Source organism: Meleagris gallopavo, chromosome 8, assembly GCF_000146605.3.
Source record: "Meleagris gallopavo isolate NT-WF06-2002-E0010 breed Aviagen turkey brand Nicholas breeding stock chromosome 8, Turkey_5.1, whole genome shotgun sequence".
Lineage (NCBI taxonomy): Eukaryota > Metazoa > Chordata > Aves > Galliformes > Phasianidae > Meleagris > Meleagris gallopavo.
In genome coordinates this window covers 24,592,583-24,610,409 of record NC_015018.2, presented here as the reverse complement: position 1 = coordinate 24,610,409, position 17,827 = coordinate 24,592,583, and the positions used below count along the sequence as shown (strand labels likewise).

At 37.0% G+C, this 17,827-nt stretch overlaps 1 protein-coding gene across 2 annotated transcripts in view; it reads left to right on the top strand.

Annotated features, from left to right (window-relative positions):
* Positions 1 to 17,827, top strand: part of LOC100544091 (VPS10 domain-containing receptor SorCS1) — a 255,333-nt gene that overhangs the window by 137,981 nt on the left and 99,525 nt on the right. For both annotated transcript variants that reach the window (XM_031554506.1, XM_031554505.1), the window contains exon 4: positions 7,321 to 7,479. In XM_031554506.1, coding sequence (XP_031410366.1) covers positions 7,321 to 7,479 — 159 coding nt within the window. The remainder of the gene's footprint in view (positions 1 to 7,320; positions 7,480 to 17,827) is intronic.

The window sequence follows — 17,827 nt, the reverse complement described above, 5'->3', positions numbered from 1 at the left end:
TGCTTTTCTTTGCTGTCACTTCTGGCCCATAGTGAACTTCTGCGCTAATACAGAAACAGGTAAATTGATTCTTTTTTCCAGTTACTAGCCAGCTTTTTATTTCAAACCACATTTATCATGATGCCAAATGCTATTCTTAACGATATTTCTGTTAGGAATACTGTACAATCCCAGCACTCAAAAATATTGGCAGGTTATAATTTTTTCCCCTCCTAAGTGATAGCCCTTTGCCATCTAACATTCTGCTGACAGGAGAATGTATTATCGCTCAATGAGCATTAAATCTTTCATGTGTGCAAACGAGATGAATTCACCATCTGAATCTTTTACCACATCATGTCTCTTGTCTATGAACAGCCGTGGCTTGAGGAACATGATATCTGACTGGTTATGGACTTTCTGTGTGCTCTTGGGAAAAGATTATGTTAGGGTTTTCACTGTCCAGGTGTGGATTTAGTTTGGAGCGAAGTTACTCTATCTATTGGTCATGGATCTAATTTTACTCAGGGGGAACTTGGAGTATATTGCCTCCATCTCAGCAAAGAGCAAACTGATTTTATAAGATTGAATTATGTCTTTTCATGAATAAGTACCTCTGTATTCTTAAGTTACTGAGTTATAGTTGCAAAGCAACTTGACCTCTTCTATTAATTTGTTCATTTCTGAGACTATTCCAAACTAGGTCATTGTTTGAAAGCTTTGAGTTGGAAAGTATAATTCTTTCACTGAAATCTATTATTTCCCTGCAGAATTACTGCACTTTCTGAGCTGACGTGAACTTCTGGCAATAAAACACTTTACAGTATTGTGGTTGAATTATTGGCATATTATTTTAATGGTGTTTTAATGAAATTACTCAGCAACTAACCTTGTCTTTTAGCTGACGTTAGAGACAGCTTCAAAACTGCCAACTCCAGCTCATTTCATGTTTTCATTTAGGTGTTAATACTGTTAGCCAATTTATTTAAAACAAAGATGAGGACTAAATTTTGGTGGCTTTACTCATAGCATAGTTCTACAGCAGTTGAAGTTAATCTATGAATAAAGTTTGCTTAATTTTGCAGAGGCTTCACTCTCCTCTTTCTCTATTAATATCCAAATGAATGCTTGAATTATTTCTTTTCGGTAATTTTGTCCCTAATTTACTTGCTCTTGCAACTACTTACTGCTTTCAGCAACTCAGTCCTGTGAGAGGAGATGGTCTAATTTTCATTACAGTATCTCTGCATTTATATTGGAATGTCATGACCAAAGCAGTTAATTTTTTCAATTTATTTCATTTCAGTTCTTTTGCTAGGTTTTGTAAACCTTAATTCGTAAACTGTTTTTATTATTTAAAAGCAAAGCACATTGGTTTGAAATTCATTGATGAATCTACGGAATCAGGTTCTCTCTTTACGCAGTCTTCATGGCATGTAAATGACAATCCAAATTCAGAAGTGATACGTAAACTGGCAGAAATTTCATTGAATTACGCTGAGACTCTGTTGTGCTTATACTCCTGCAATCATTGTGTGTTTAAAAAAAAATTCAGTAAACTTCTAAAATTATGTAACTGGCGTGTAGGGAAGCTGGGAAAAAATGCAAGTATTTCGAGAATTTGGGTAGTGAATACTCTGATTTGTTCTTCCTTTCGGATTTCCTGTTTTACTTCTCTGCGCTCCTCTTTTCTTATGAGAAATGTTACTTGTTCGTATGGATCTATATATGAAACATGTAATGAGTGAGGAGGGTGAAGATTCTTTAAGTAAATTTGTTCAGATCTGCATATCATCCCTATTTCTGATCGGGTGATATAACTCAGATGTCTTCATGCACCAGAACTGGGTGAAATAAAATAAGTAAAGATTGAGAAGGATTCTAAACTAGTTCTAACTAAGCTGCTAAATCTGGCATTTGGGGCAGCCATACAAGTATCACAATTTTATCTCTATAAACATAAACAGGATCTTCTTGGACAGCAAAAATACACATAATTGTCATGTGAATCTGCCCTGAAGAGTTAACACCAGAAAAGGGTGAAAAAAGTGTGAAGCAATAAGGTCTATAAATTATGTTCTGTGTTCATTTGTCACCTCAAGGAAAAGCAAATGAGTTTCTTCCTTTTCAGAGGTCAGTGATTACTGGGCGCCTTGCATTTGGGTGCAAAAGCCTGTGTCAACTTTATTGACTTATTTGACAGAGAAAAAACTAATCCATCTGCATGAGGAAACACAGCATGTGCTTGCTGTGCCTGATGTGACTAAGCATATTCTGATCATTGCTGAGCACTGATCTGAACAGAGAACAGTTACTTCTGCAGAAGAGTCTTGACTGACTCCATTCTTCATTTAATTTAACAAAAGACAGCAATAAACCAGTCCAGAGACACTGCATGGTTTGGTCTACCTTTAGTATGGGCTTTTGCTAGTAGCAAGAGGCAAAGAAATATTCCTCTTTATTCCTGTATTAGTCACTTTATTTTGTAGTGGTAATATCAGACAGTTTAAAAACTGTCAAGATAAAAAACAGTGAACCCAATTCTCTACATACAAATTGTTAGATCGGACTACCAGTGCTGGTAATCTTACTATCATGTATAATTTTTATTCACTCTCCAATGATGTCCATGAGAACAGCCTTGTTAAATCAAACTGAATCTCTCAGTTGAGAGGGAAGTGTCAGAACAATGTGAGTACATAATAATATTTCCCTCTATATTTTTCCAGAATTCAACAATTTCTAACTCCGATTCCTGAGACAATATTAGTATTTTTGGATTGATATGTTCTCCCAGAATATATCTGTTAATTTTGTCTGTTAGGATAAAGTTTTGACGTTTACGACATACTATGTCAGTGAATTCTGTGGCTTAAACAGGTAAAAATCCAGGAACTGCCTGTGATTTGGATCTCATTCTTACTGTTTCATTTGAGACTCGGACTTCTGTGTTATGGAAGGTTGAATAATTGTTCAGTAGGCACTTCCAGGCCATCCACAGTCCTGTAGGCTGTGGTTAAATTGCCTCTCATTTATTTCCTTTGCAAGTTGAATAGTTCATTTATTTGCTGCTTCTATGAAAAATGTTTTGTTCCATTCTTCAAACACTCTTATTATTCTTCTGTGTTTTATACTACTACGCTACTACTTTTTTTTTTTTTTTAAGATGGAGGAACAAGAACAACACCCAGTGTTTAAAATGTGAGAACATTGTCCAATGACCTAATAGGATTATTTACCAATCTGTTTATTTCCTAGTAATTCCTATTACTGTATTTGAGTGGTTTTGACAGAATCTGAGAAAGGAGCTTGTGTTTTCATAGGGCTTTACGCTGAAACCCACATAAATCTCTCCTGAAATAAAATAATTATGCAGGGCCTATTGTTCTGTCTGTTACTTTGGGATTGTCTTTCTCCATCTTCCCCTGCCACCCCCCCCATACATCATTGCTGAATATCACCTGTCATTTTACTGCTCAGGTATTCAATATTGTGAAATCCTTTTACAGCTCTCCATAGCTGGTTTTTGTTTTTGTTTTTGGTGGATGTTTTTTTTCATTATGAATACTTTACTGCCATAAGCAATCTTTGTCACCTGTTTCTCCTTTCTTCTTTCCAAGTCATTAACAGATACATTTTCTTGAGTAAAGGCCTCTCTGATGTTCAGAATATATTCATCCAGAAACCTGTATTAGCTGGGAAAGCAACAATATGGTGTATAGGGCATTACAGGAACAAAGAGGGAAGATAGGTCCTTCTTCAAGGAGTTTACATCCAGTACGTTTCCTACAGTGAAGTGGGAATTTATAATGGTAGTTTCTTTCTAATCTTCTTTCTGAGATATTGTTGGATATTAAAGACTTAATGAGATATTTGACTTCTAAGCCTAGATTCTCTTTGTTATTGCTGCTGGTTTTATTTTCCTTGCTTTTGTGTTCAGAATGTGTGTCCACTTTTTATTTTCTTTATAAGCAAATACATCAAGTCAATGGGTAATAGCTACTTCAAAGTACAAATTGGCTTCATTTATTTCAAAGAAAAGTCTAAAATTTATTTACTGTGTACTTCTTACACTGCAACAACAAAAACATTAATATCAATTGTACTTTCTCTCCTTTCTCATTTATGTTCCAGGCAACTTAGGCAATATGTAAGCTAGTGTGGTGTGCAGTTCAGCTCTGTGAAAGCAGGTTTGTGTTATGAAGTAGTTGACACTGAGATAACGTCCACAATATGGGTATTTAGACTTCAGACAGATGCTAGTCTGGTACTCAGGGCTGAATGTTCTGTAGTGGTTGGAGTACGTTAGGTGCACTTCTGAACCATACATTCTGTTTTAGTGTTACTGAAAGAAAATTCAGTCCCTGTGTTCTGAGATCAGTCCATGAACTGTGCCATATAATGATCTATAGAGATTTGCTATAGAGATTTCTCCTGAAAATCTGGGGGATTAATTTCAGGGTCACACTACTGGTCTGATCTGAAAGGTTCATACAGGTAGATACACGGGATCTTTTCCTTTCATTTTGAAAAAAAATTCAGATGTCAGTTTCTGCTTCACATCCATTAAGTGCTATCTTTCAGATTTGTAGCTTTGATTATTTGCATGCAGACATCTTGTATTTAAATTAACTTTCATCTGGTCAGGTTTTGAACTAAATGATGTTTGAAGTCACTCTGAACCCAAGCCATTCTGTGATTTTATAAGTTACATGGGGCTCTGAATGTGATTTTAGTAGTGACTGCTTAGTTGTATTTCGTTTCATTTTAGGACATTTTTGCAAAGTGATTTCAGTGCAGGATATGATACAGAGAATGCTGTCCCAGCACTGAAAGTTGGTCTCGTAGTTGACAACCAGACTAATGGCTGGAGAGTCATTGGTCAACTGCATCCCCTGATTATGACTCTCTGTATGTCCTCACGTAAATCTACAGCTGTTCTGCACACTCTGCCACGTGTAAAATTCTATTGCTATTGGCATATGTAGTAAAACATGTATTCTGAAACACTTCACATGTATAGACTGGCTGGTCACTGCAGGTCAGTGGCCAAGAGATGAGTTCTGGAGACCATAGATACCTGAAAACACAGTAGGAATAGCTCGGGGAGGTAGTTAGCAGATTAAAGCCCAAGTCATGGGTGCTGGTAAGTCTGTTTAGGTACTTAACTTCTATTGATTGAATGAGGAATTAGGTGCTTCAGAGCCACAGCAGTTTGTGCTTCAATTCCAATTCTATGAAATGGAGATAAGAGCACTTTCACACTTCACAGGAGTGGCATGACAGAAAACGTGCTAAGACTGTGATGTGCTTGGATATGGCAGTGATGAGGTCAGATGTGTTCCTCGTGCAGGTAAAAAGAGTTATATGAAACTAGAGTGGATCTTGATTAACAACTTGCCTTAGAGGCACAATCCAAAGTCAATGAAAAGACTTATTAACTTCAAAGAGCTGGGATCAAGCCCATTGATTTGTGCTTATTTCTGCTCTAGTTACTATAGTCCAAATGAATGCTGTGCTGTGATATTTTCACGTACTAACATAAACAGAATCCACTTATAAAGGAAGTCATAAAAGTAAGAAAAACATAACTTCTGATTCAGGGTACTCCGTTGATAAACATTAACTATAGAAACATTGTCCCAGAATTTTTTCCAGTAAAAAAAAAAGTAAGTAACTAATAAACATCACTGTTAATTTTTGACTTAACAAGCTAGATAGATAACTTATTGAAAGAAAATAGTCTATATATTGATGCTTTGAATATTAATGCTTTCTGTGTACCCTCTGTCATGTAATCTTCAGTTTAGAATCCACCTCAGTGATATACTTGGTGTATTTGAGAGTATTAAATTAAAATATGAATGTTTAATTTTAATGGTGCATGTTTTCATTGTAAGATTTCAAAAGTAGATAAAAAATACCAAAAGGAGATCATGCCTTTAGGGTTATTATGGGAATATTATCCTATTTTACATTAAAGATAAAGTATGGCAAGGCAAGTTGTACTTGTCTAAGGTCACTGAAGATACTAAATTCTAGCAAGTTTGAAGGAAACACCTAACCTTCCAAGTCACAAGCCAAATCATTTTTCTAGACATAGATAAAAGCCTCTGGCGGTTATCCAGTAATGAAGGACATAGGTGTATTTATACCTTCACATACAACTAATTAACATCTGTGTCTATCGAGACTTATGGTGCTCTATAATTCATAGGTAACAAGTTGTTGTACGTAATTCCACCTGCCTAACTAAAGACATAGAAATGAAAAGTGTGTTTTTGCAGTGCTTAAACCAGGTAGGAATTTACTCTGAGAAATGGGTATGGGTCCTTTCATTTCAGACTCATCTAAAGATGGATCGGAAACAGCAGCACCAATACTTAAATAAATGAATGAAATTAAATTTAAATGATACTAATGATTAAAGGCTTTAATACCTTCCTAGGCAAATATTCAGAATTTTTCTTGTTTTCATTCATGATACTTCATTTTCACACCTGATGGGCACTATTTCCCGCTTGTCGAAATGATCTCTTTGTAATATTCAAACCTATATATTCTCTCTCATGCAGAGATGCGTAAGAGAATTTTCTCATTCCTCTCTGATTCATCAGCAGTGCAGACCAATTAATCCCATAGAGAGAAGTAGCTTTGACAACTGCAAGCCATGTTTCTTTACTCTTGGACAAAGCTAGGAAGCGATTTTGCTGTGCAGAAATTTTGTGCAACAAGTGCATCTCTAATTCACAGCATCATAGAAACTGGAAATGCAAAGAACCCAGAGCATTATCAAATATGTTCTCCTGCCAAAGCAAGATATTTGCTATAACAGAGAAGTTGTAATGTTTTAGGCAAGGAAACTTGTCTTCTCTGAAAATTCTGCCAGATTTTAACAAATCTCACCATTGGAGTTTGTTTCATTTGTATGTCACTTTCACTCCTCCCTACCCATTTCTTTTATTTTCTTAACACCTTACTTTTAATCTGCTATTCCAAAAGATCATTCGTGAAGTCCCTAACAGCCTATTGTGGCTGTCTAGTAACTTATTCTTACTCTTATGTCACAAACCTCAGGTTTGATTTTTTTTTTCTGATAGCTGAAGCATATCATCTGGGTCTGTATTTACAAGTGATAGTAATTTTCCCTATTTGATTGTACATTAAATGTTTATATATATATAGTTCAAATACACTGTTTCCCATACTGAAAGATTGGCTGTGCTTAGTTTTGATACTGCGTTGAAGCATATTGAACAGACAGATTTATTAAGATTATCTGAAATTCCTCTCTTCTGACTCCTTTTCAACACTGTATTTTGATCTTTCTCTTTCATACAGATTATGCTGTTGACTGATCCAGAGGTTGAGAGCAGCTTACTGATTAGTACTGATGAAGGTGCCACGTATCAAAAATACCGTCTGAACTTCTACATTCACAGTCTGCTCTTCCACCCAAAGCAGGAAGACTGGATCTTAGCATATAGTCAAGATCAAAAGGTAAGAATTGTTGCCAGCATTTTGTTTTATTTGCTCTCTACTTAACTGTTACAGAGATTTCAGGACTGTCTTGGGGATAACTGAGCTGGTATTTCCAGTAGGAGACATTGGTAAGCCGTGATCCCTGGAACAGTCTGCCCAGAGGTCATGGAATCTCCTCTGAAGATACTCAGAGCCTGCCTGGATGTTTTCCTGTACAACCTACTGTAGGGAACTTGCTCTAGCAGAGGATTGAAGTAGGTGATTTCCAGAGGTCCCTTCCAACCCCTACAATACTGTGATCTGTAAGAAAAGGTAAAGGTAAATGCCTGACTTGTCAGCCTGCCTTTATTCATCGGTCCTTTTTGGAATATCATGTGACAGGTAATGGGAAGAGAATTCAGCTGTGACCCTTTGCAATAAGAAAAGCAACCTCTAATGTGACTATTTCTCCTCATAGTCAACTTCTCTCACTCTATTCTGGCACTAGTTCCAAGAGCAGTATAAGACATTGCTTGTTCCTATCTGGTTGGCATATTTTCAAAGAAAAATGTAGCAGTGAATCAATTTCTTTGGAAGGCCAGTTACTTCAGCATGGGCAGTCCATCTGCTGAATAAATTTGCTGTGAAATTTGCCTTGATTTTCTGATGTTCAACTTGAGATACCAGAATGAGACTTAACTGTAAGAGACCTCATTGTTAGCAGTTTCTGAAAAACACACATCAACATACACAAGTCAGTCACTTCCTTTGAAGAACCTTATAGAGCTCAATCTGTGTTGTACTCCAAAATGGAGTTTGAAAGGAAACCATAGGAGGGTGTTGGAGTTGTTTAGTTTGGAGAAAAGAATGCACTGGGGAGACCTTATTGTAATGTTTCAATACTTAAAGGGGCTTATACAAAGGATGGAGAGATTTTAATTTTACAAGGATCAGTAGTGATAGGACAAGTGATAATAGTTTTAAACTGAAAGAGGATAAATTTAGACTAGATATAAAGAAAAAATTCTTTACTGAGAGTAGTAAGACAATATAACGGGCTGCTCAGAGAAGTTCTGGGTACCCCATCCTGAAAGTGTACAAGGTCAGATTGGATAGGGCCTAAAGCACCTAATCTAGTGGAAGATTTCCCAGCCTACAGTAGGGAGGTAAAACTATGAGACATTTAAAGATCCCTTCCAACTCAAACTGCTTTGTGATGTTATATTGTTGTGCATAAATGTCTTTCTTCAAGGGGAAGACAGCATTTGAGTAAGCTTTCTGATCTAGCAAAAGAACTTTTAACTAGGACTGATGACTGAGAGTCAATGGCAGAGTCACTGTGAAGTGACTGAGAGCTGCAGCAAACTGTTCGCAGAAGTGGTGGATTTCACGTGCCAAGTTTTTGATGTTTTTGAATAAAATTGGAAAACAGACCTAAACAATTTGCTGAGCTCCCAGAAAGGATAACAGAATGAAATATTTTAGCACAACTATCTTTTAGTTTACAAATAAGTAATCTATAAGGCTTTGAATCTAATCAATAATCCAAGTTTTGGATAAATTTTTAGTTTATACGTTAATGTAGATAATATTCAAACATGAATGTTCGAATATTAAGATGTCTTCCATGTTAGCATATGAATTAATTTTATAAACATTAAACAGTTGTTCTTCCTTTTGCCTAAATTAGGTTTGTAATTACAGTAACTGTAAGCCTGAGAAAATAAATTAATTAGCTGAGGTCACAATGAGTTTACGAGAACTCTTGGAATAAACAGTCCTGTGCTTTAAGCACAGTACCATTCAAGCCCTGTAGCTTTCAAAATTGAACAGGAAATGTATTTTGCCTGCTTAATTCAATTCTACACTGTATAGAATTATGCTGAGTGTTGTGTGCATTCACCTCTCATAGCATTTTTGAGATTGTACCATGGTTGTAATCTGTTTCAGAGGAAGGTGCAGATAAAGTGTTTAATAGATGTTCAGTATGGAATTAGGCAAAATGAAAATGTTTTCTTTCCCCTGTGGCTGATGAATTCCCCAGGCTGATATGAAATAGAACAGAATTTTGTCTCTGCTGCCTTTTAGGACCCTTTGGAGTTAAACTTACTGTGTGTCAGGAAAAGGAGATTTATCACGTAAGGATCAATGAAACTTCTAGTCGTAAATTTGTCAGATAGAACTAAGATATAGCAGAAAATGAATTTCAGATGTTGTGATCAAGATCCTGTTGAGAAAATAATTCTGAATTAGAGTCTGTACAGCTAATACTCATCTAATTTACAGTAGATCACAGAATCACAGAATGGCCTGGGTTGGAAGAGACCTCAAGGATCATGAATCTCCAACCCCCCTGTCACATGCAGGGCCACCAACCTCACCATTTAATACTAGTCCAGGCTGCCCAGGGCCCCATCCAGTCTGGCCTTGAACACCTGTAGGGATGGAGCGTCCACAACCTCTATGGGCAGCCTGCTCCAGCACCTCACCACTCTCTCTGTAAAGAACTTCCCCCTGACATCCAACCTAAATCTTCTCTCCTTCAACTTAAAACCATTTCCCCTTGTCCTGCAGTAATCAACCCTTTCAAAGAGTTGATTCCCCTCCTGTTTGTAGGCTCCCTTTGGATACTGAAAGGCTGCAATGAGGTCACCCCGCAGCCTTCTTTTCTCCAGGCTGAACAAGCCCAGCTCCCTTAGCCTGTCTTCATAGGGGAGGTGCTGCAGCCCCCTGATCATCTTTGTGGTTCTCCTCTGGATCCTCTCCAGCAGCTCCCTGTCTTTCTTGTACTGGGGGCTTCAGACCTGGACACAGTACTCCAGATGGCTACCAGCAAGTATAATTTCATTGTTCCACATGAAACTCCTACTCCTTTCTTTTATTCAGAATTTTAAAAAACCCAAACTGGATGTAGAAACAAAGCTCACTTTTGTGTGTTAACTTGAATTTGTGGAGTGTGTGTGAGATGAGTACATACGGTGCTTTTGGGGAAGGATGCAAGTAAATTCTCTTTGTGTTAGGGCATTGAGTAGCAAATTGGATAACCATTGGGAATACAATATTTTTGCTGCAAGAAGAAAATAATGTAGCAAAAGTCTATATATCTGTATTAATAAACTCTAAAGTAGAATTTTAAAAGTCCTCCATATATATGTGAGTCATAGGCCTGTTTTCAGCTTAAAAGCCTAATGAAAATACTTTCTGACTTTGGTGAGCTTGCACCACAGAGGGTAACCAAAAAAAGAAGTATTGATCAGCTTGGACTTAATTAAATGTAACTCAAACTAAGGGTCACATTCTGTCCATGTCTAAGTAAATGGCTCCCTTTGGTTTCGTTCTCATATAACCAGAGGCAGAATTCTCTCAGAGTAATTGTGTAGTCCTGCGACTATGAAGATAACTGCAGTGGGAACTGTTGGGCAGTTTGGAACAAATGATGTTGCAGTTTGCTAGTTTGTGTTCTTTTGTTAAGACTGTATTTAAGGAAAGAGAACTATTACTCTTTGGATTTCAGGCACTGTGTGCACACTGAACAAGGATTACTTGAGGAAACAGAGGAAGCATCTGGATGGTAAGAAATTGGCATTATCGTATCATGAACTTTGATGCCATGCATGGAGTTGAAGAGGCTGTAGAGGTTTCAGATTCATTTAATATTGCTCTTGGCAGTCAGAAAGAAGTTAAGAGTCAATTAGAAAGCATGTTTACATCCTTCCAGCAAACAAAGTTCTCATTACATCATTTGCATCTTGTCATTGTAGCAGGTAGAACCAGGAAAATCAGATGATGAAAAGAGCAAGTGCTGAAGAGGCAGGAATCAAACTGGGAATGAACTGTGACTCTTAGAGTCGTTCAAATAGTTTAGTACTGATTGAGGGCAAATTCAACAAGTAGGGCATGCCTCTTATTGCTCGACTGTAGTGAACAGGAAATGGGTCACAAAGCATCATCTCTCAGTCTCTTTACAGCCTGTTGAGTCTATCACTATGATAAGCATCACAGATCTTTTTTGTTAGGTTGAATAGAGATTTACTAAATGGTAGGGAAGTCTGTGTTAACTGAAATCATTTTACAACCCAGTTTCTTGCGTGTTGTGTGCAAGTGAATGTTGTTAATTACTGGAGTTCAGCTGATGAGCCATAACTCATTAAGCTTCAGTGACTTGGTTGCTTTTGTTCACATATCTCCTCCGTGTCTGCCTTGGGCAGCAGACTTGAATTACCATTGCTGACAGGCCAGTCCCTTATTCAGTCATGAGTTTTTCCTGCCAGTCTTGAGGAAAAAAAAGAGTAGCAAACCATCTGCCATCTGCAATAATTGCTTCATGATTGCATTCATTGTTCTGGCTGAAAGTACAGTTGTTACATGTCTGATTCTTTACCACATAATTGCAGAACTATTGCATGCTCCTCTATTTTCTGTAGAAGAGGAGTTAAAAATCAGGAGGAAACTTCAGACGCTGTGAAGCATTGCTTGTGAGGGAAAAACTTGTTGGAGGTCTTGTATGTGTGAGCTCTCATGGGTTTAATCAGCTTGTCTGTAAGATGAGGGCTGTATTTTGTGGGAGTATTAGTTATGCATTACTGTGTAATCTTCAAAAGTAGTTTGCTGTGCAATCAGAGGGTGGGATGTAAGAGCCTCTACTTCATGTGAAGATGTCTTCTGCTATTCAGATGGGTCAGACACGCAGAGGAATGGTTGATAATCAGCCATGAATAACAGAGCTATTTGGAGAGATAAAGTATGGGTGAAAGTGGAAAACACAAGTCAGATGGGTGAAATGCGAAGTTATAATTATCCAGCTCAGGAATAAATGTGCAGAGGCACTCAAGATCTGAAAGGCAGCAACAGAGGCTGGGGGGGGGGGAAGCAGATTTAAAATGGAGTTATTCTCATTGTTCGTTCTCGCGTTTTAAATGAACTCTTGAAAGGCGAGGCATACTAGAGGAGCTCTGCCTACACAACACCAGTAAATGAAGAGGCATACATTTCCTTTTTCTTCTTTCTTTTTTCTTCTTCTTTCCTTTTAGCCTTTCCCAAATATCTGATTCCATCTCTCTACCTTCATTTACTTTGTGTGGGTCACAGTGGAGATCAGTGGGTTAGGGACTGATGGTTGGCTGTATATTTAAAGTGCTGAAGTTCAGCAATTCGGGATTTTGCTGGTACTGGAACAATGTATCTTCTATCATTGAATCATGCCATCTTCCTCAGTACTTCCTCCACAGTAAAGGAGGCAATGTCAACAGCAGCTGAAAGGTATAATTGTAGAGGCTTTCTTCACTAAAACCTTTCAATAGGACAAATGTCAGAGAAAATGAAAGATGCCCCAGATGCCTTTCCTATCCACTCTCCCTCTTAATCCTTACTATTGAAAAAGGGAGAATCCCGCAACTCATAGGCTGTCTTGTTTCTAATATTGGCTCATTGTTCAAGACCCCATCAAATCCCAGTGAAACTGCATCAAAATGTACACAGGAAAATCCCTTACCCGTTCAACATACTGAAAATTCACTTGTTGTTGACCTTTGAAACCATTCTCCAACACTACTACTTTTTTTTGTTGTTATTGAGAATGGGGAGGGAGACATTACTTGTTTAGTGTTGTTTGTTGTTTTTCTCCTTTTTGTCTCTTTTCTATTTTGAGGTAATATTTGTCCCAGAGATGATCAGCTTGTGAATTATATTAAGTGGCACCAAAGCCATTTTATTTACAGCAAAACTCTCTGTGGCATTTTGTGTGTGTTTAAAGTAAGGAAGGATCCATCTACCTAGATACTTAGAACAGGCTAGCTTCTTCATCCCCTTCTATCCATGCATTTGGGCTAACGTCTGCCATAGTGCAGCCAGTATTGACTCAGGTTGTGATGGACTATTCTAGACCCACTTCTGATTTCTAAAGCCGTTAATTTCACTACATTAGGATCTAACTTTGAGAATTATTCTACTTGGTATATAATCAAATCAGGGACTTCCAGAGGTTTTCCTTTCAGCCTGATTTGTTCTGTTTCTGTTTTTTCTTCTCTGTCTCAGTGGTAGCAGTCACTGCGTACAAAAGCCACAGAAAGATAAGTAAAATCCAACTTTGTATTATTAGAATTTGCATTATAGTTAAACAAATAAGTTACTGTTAACATCAAGCATCTAATTTTTTTTAATCATAATGTGTTTGTACAGTGCTGTTGACTATGCTTAGAGGGCTATTCATTTGGACTAATGTTAGCCAAAGGAGGCTAATCTGATATGAACTTAATGGAGGGGAAAAAACCTATCTAGAGCAGTAAACATTGGTCACTTTGAATTGTGCTCAGGAAAAGCCTATCTCTTTTAGCAGACTACAGTTGGACCAGGGAGGTAGTTTACATAAAGCTAACATTAACCTGTGTGAATAACTCCCTTTTCCCTGCTGCGTTACTCCTGCAACATTCTACATTATTCGTGTAATAAGAACAAGGTTTCCAGCAGACTAGATTCTCTTTGATACGTAATGTTGAAGATTAAATGTGGTAGGGAATTTGCACATTGAAAAATACATGGCCCAGCCTTTGCAGTGTTGCCCTTATGGATGATCTCAGATATCCTCTCCAGATTACCAGCACCCATACCACAAAACCTCCTATTCTAAAAAGTGTCCATGAGCTTATGATTCTAAACAAGCACAAAAATATCTGTGTTTGTAGCTAAAGCTTTTCATACTCTTCATAGGATGTCCTTAAGCACAGACACCTGCTGGGCATTCTGACAAAGCATCTTGCACACAGCTCTTTGCCTTGTTATCTCTGGGACAACTGATTAGCATTTGGTGGCAACCAGGGTACTGAAGATGAACAAGGAAGGGACATCAAACCGAGTCATCCAACTGTTAATTTGTTAGAATTTTTGTCTTTACTCTCATAGTCAGTTCATTGTCTCAGTAAGAAGACTAATGCAGTCAGATTATATTCTTTTTTTTTTTTTTTAACTGTCCATAAGCCAATGCACAGTGACATAAAATAGGGTTTTCTTGTGGGCACATCAGTCTTTTACACCTCACTAAGTATAATGTACTTAGTGAGTTTAAAGTGTAAAGTTTAAAATGTGGAATAGAAATAAAAATGGGAGAAATCCATAATGCTTCCCCAATCACCAGGAAAAAAAAAGTCTAAAGATAGAAAAGAGCAGAGCCCAGCTGCAGTCTGCCTGTCTGGAAAGAAAGATGCATATTTGGACTCAAGTGTGATCAGTGAAACAAAGAAGGACTCCTGAGCAGTAATCACTGAGCTCTACTGCTGACTCACTTATCTTTAAGTTTATGAATAATATATATGTATATAATATATATTATAAATTAATATATCCTTGCTTATCCATCTGTATATGCATGAGCCCTCTGTACCCCTAGAGAAGTTGTTCATTTACTGCTTTGGGATTCTTGGCTGTGTATTTGTTACACTGCAAAATTATTTGTGCTCCACGTAAGTCTCATTTTCCTACTTCCATGAAAATTTCCTTTTTTTTTCTCTTCAGAATCAGACAGCGCCCTGGATTAGGAGTAAAGAAATGTGATGTCATTAGGTCTACCACTGATCTCTATGGCTTTGAGTAACTTCCTTCACTTTTCTTAGATGATTATCTTATCTTTTCCAACAGTCATTTGTTTTGACTGTATGCTCCTATGTGTCTCCTTTTTCTTATTATGCAAAGCACCTGTCAACACTGAATTCATGTGGAGCCATAGGTTCTAGTGTAGTAAAAATGTAAAGCTATGTATGTGCGCATGACAATTCCAATGCTTCATCCTGAATTCTGTTTAATCAAAGCTTTTTCTGTTCTATTCTCATTCTAAAAGGGTATATCTTTTAGTCGATAATATATTTCTTTAATTTAGTCACCTAAACAGTTATGAACATACCTAATAATTTCTCAGCATAACAAAAAGCAAATGCAGGATGCTCTGTTACAGAAATGCCTGTTGCAGAAATACTGAAACTTTTAATAGAGAAAGAAATTATCCTTGAGGATAACTTACCAAGCAGAGTAGTAAATTCATCATCCCTTGGAACTGAAATTTGATGGCTTTCCAAAAGATTCAAACATTGAGACTGTATGTCTCTCCAGAAGGTACAGTCTATCTCAGCCATCGGTTGTCACCTTAAATAATTCTCTCTACTGCTTGAATTAGTGATTAAGACTCTGCAGCATCTGTTTGGATGAGAACAGACTGATGATACTAGTAGTTCTTTCTGGCCTTAAGATATATATGCTAGGAGGATTCCTTTAAGTATCTGCTGGTAAAATTGTGTTTCCGGCTACGTGTTTAGTATATAAATAGAGTGCACTAAAGACATCATGCTAAATACTTGCTTGCTTCCATAAAGCCAGAACACCAGCTCATATGGATCATATCTGAGAATGCATGAGGAGTTAGAGAGGTAAGAGGAAAGCTGATGGACATCTTAAGCATGTTTTGTTGATCTGACAAACATACTACAAAGAAGTTGCTGTAATACAACGATAATGAACAAGTCTATGTGGTGATAGCATTTTGTCCATCACCAAAAGTAACTGCAGGCCTGGAGACCTCACTGGTTTTTCCAAGGGCTGTGGAGCAAGTGTCTGAAAGCTTTATCCCTCTGATATATATCCATCCACTTTCAATATACTCCAATTGTTGAATAATCTTATTGATGGCTTCTATGTGGCATTGATTAATGGACTGCTGTAACTTCAAACATTGTAGATCTATGCAGTGTCTATGAACTTTTTTGTTTCAAAGATCTTTAAGCATCTTAACAGTGGAACTTTCAACTAGATCAGAGACTGGGAAAGTAAAGAAGCCCTGAAGCCCATTTGTGTATTCTGCATCATGAGTCTTATGATCTGTTCTAGGAAAGATGTACCATGTGTGATTTCAGATTCTTTGTTAATTCAAAACACCTATATTAATTTGGTTTTTGATGAAAAAAAAGCCTGGTCCACCACTCTTCAGTGAAACAAAGCATGATTCAGGGAATAACAGCAAATCTCTCAGTCATTGACTGTTCTGAAGGAAAAATACTCTGTTCAGTAATTTATCTAAACTGAATGCATCTTGGTATCTAAGTAAACTGCACTGCATACCCATTTAAAATGGGTATGCATTAAGCACATTGTTCCTTCACTTTGAAGGAGATATCTCCAGTGCCATTGTGGAAACCTCTCTCGTTATGATAATCTTTGATGTAGCAGGTAGATCCTACTGAAGATTTAAGAACATAAAGGACTACTTAATACACCTATATAAACATGTTCAATCTTACATTTCCACTTGATGCACTAACCCCATCCTTTTCTGCTGACTGCATATAAAGAAAAAGAAATGCAAGCTTGATTGTTCTTCTAGGGTCGTAAATCGAAGTACAATTCTGAATTGCAGCAATCCATACAGAATCTATCCTCTTGCTCTTCGTCTTCCTGAATGTTGTAGATTACTTCTAAATATACTGTTTCACAGATGAATGCTATTTGAATAATGCCTCTATGAACAATGAGAATAATGAATGTACAATCACTTCAAATACACCTGCGCTAGTAGTAAAGTACAATCTGTTAGTAATAAACTTATTCAGTACAAATGAATAGGGATAAAAGGAAGGACTTGACTGTATTTATTTCAAATTACATTGTTGCATCTTCAGAAATCTGTTTTTATCTAGGTTGATTGTGATATAACAATAATTAAATGGTACTTTTTGAATGTTGTGTTCTTTGGTAAAACTGAACTGAATTTTTAAAAAGTACTGAACTCCAGGAAGAAGTGATCTCTAAGATGTTTGTGTGGTCCACCAGTACAAAAATTGTGTTTCAAATGCACTGTTTCTTTTGTCAGTCAATGGTATTTGAAGGGATTAAGGTGAAATACAATGATCAGATCTTGTTTTAATCAACTCATTGAAACACCAAGAAATTTAAGAGGCAAGCAGTCAGCATATGTGAAGAAATAAGATTAGAAGGATTGACCCAGTAAAAAACTTCTCAGGAAATCAGTGGTGAATTTGAAGCAAACCCAAGTCTTTCAAATATGTGCTGAGCTAGTTTTCCAGATGCATGCTCTAGAGGTGAATGCTGAGTTGAATTGCCTTGGTCGATCTATGTCGAGGAGGAATAGTTGGAGTTTTCATGTATGGTAGAAGTGAGAAAAAGTTTTCTTTTGTGAATGCAAGAATAATGATGTTGGTAAATACAGTCACCAAATCAAATTAGATCTTGAACCATTTTCCACTGTAACTTGGTGAGCGTAGACATCTTAAGAAAATTAATGGGAACTATTATCTTGCTCAAATTATTTCCTTTGTATCGCTTCCAGCATGCAATTTAAATCACATTTTCCTCAGCCAGATTCCAAATTTCCTTGTATGTATTCTTTTTT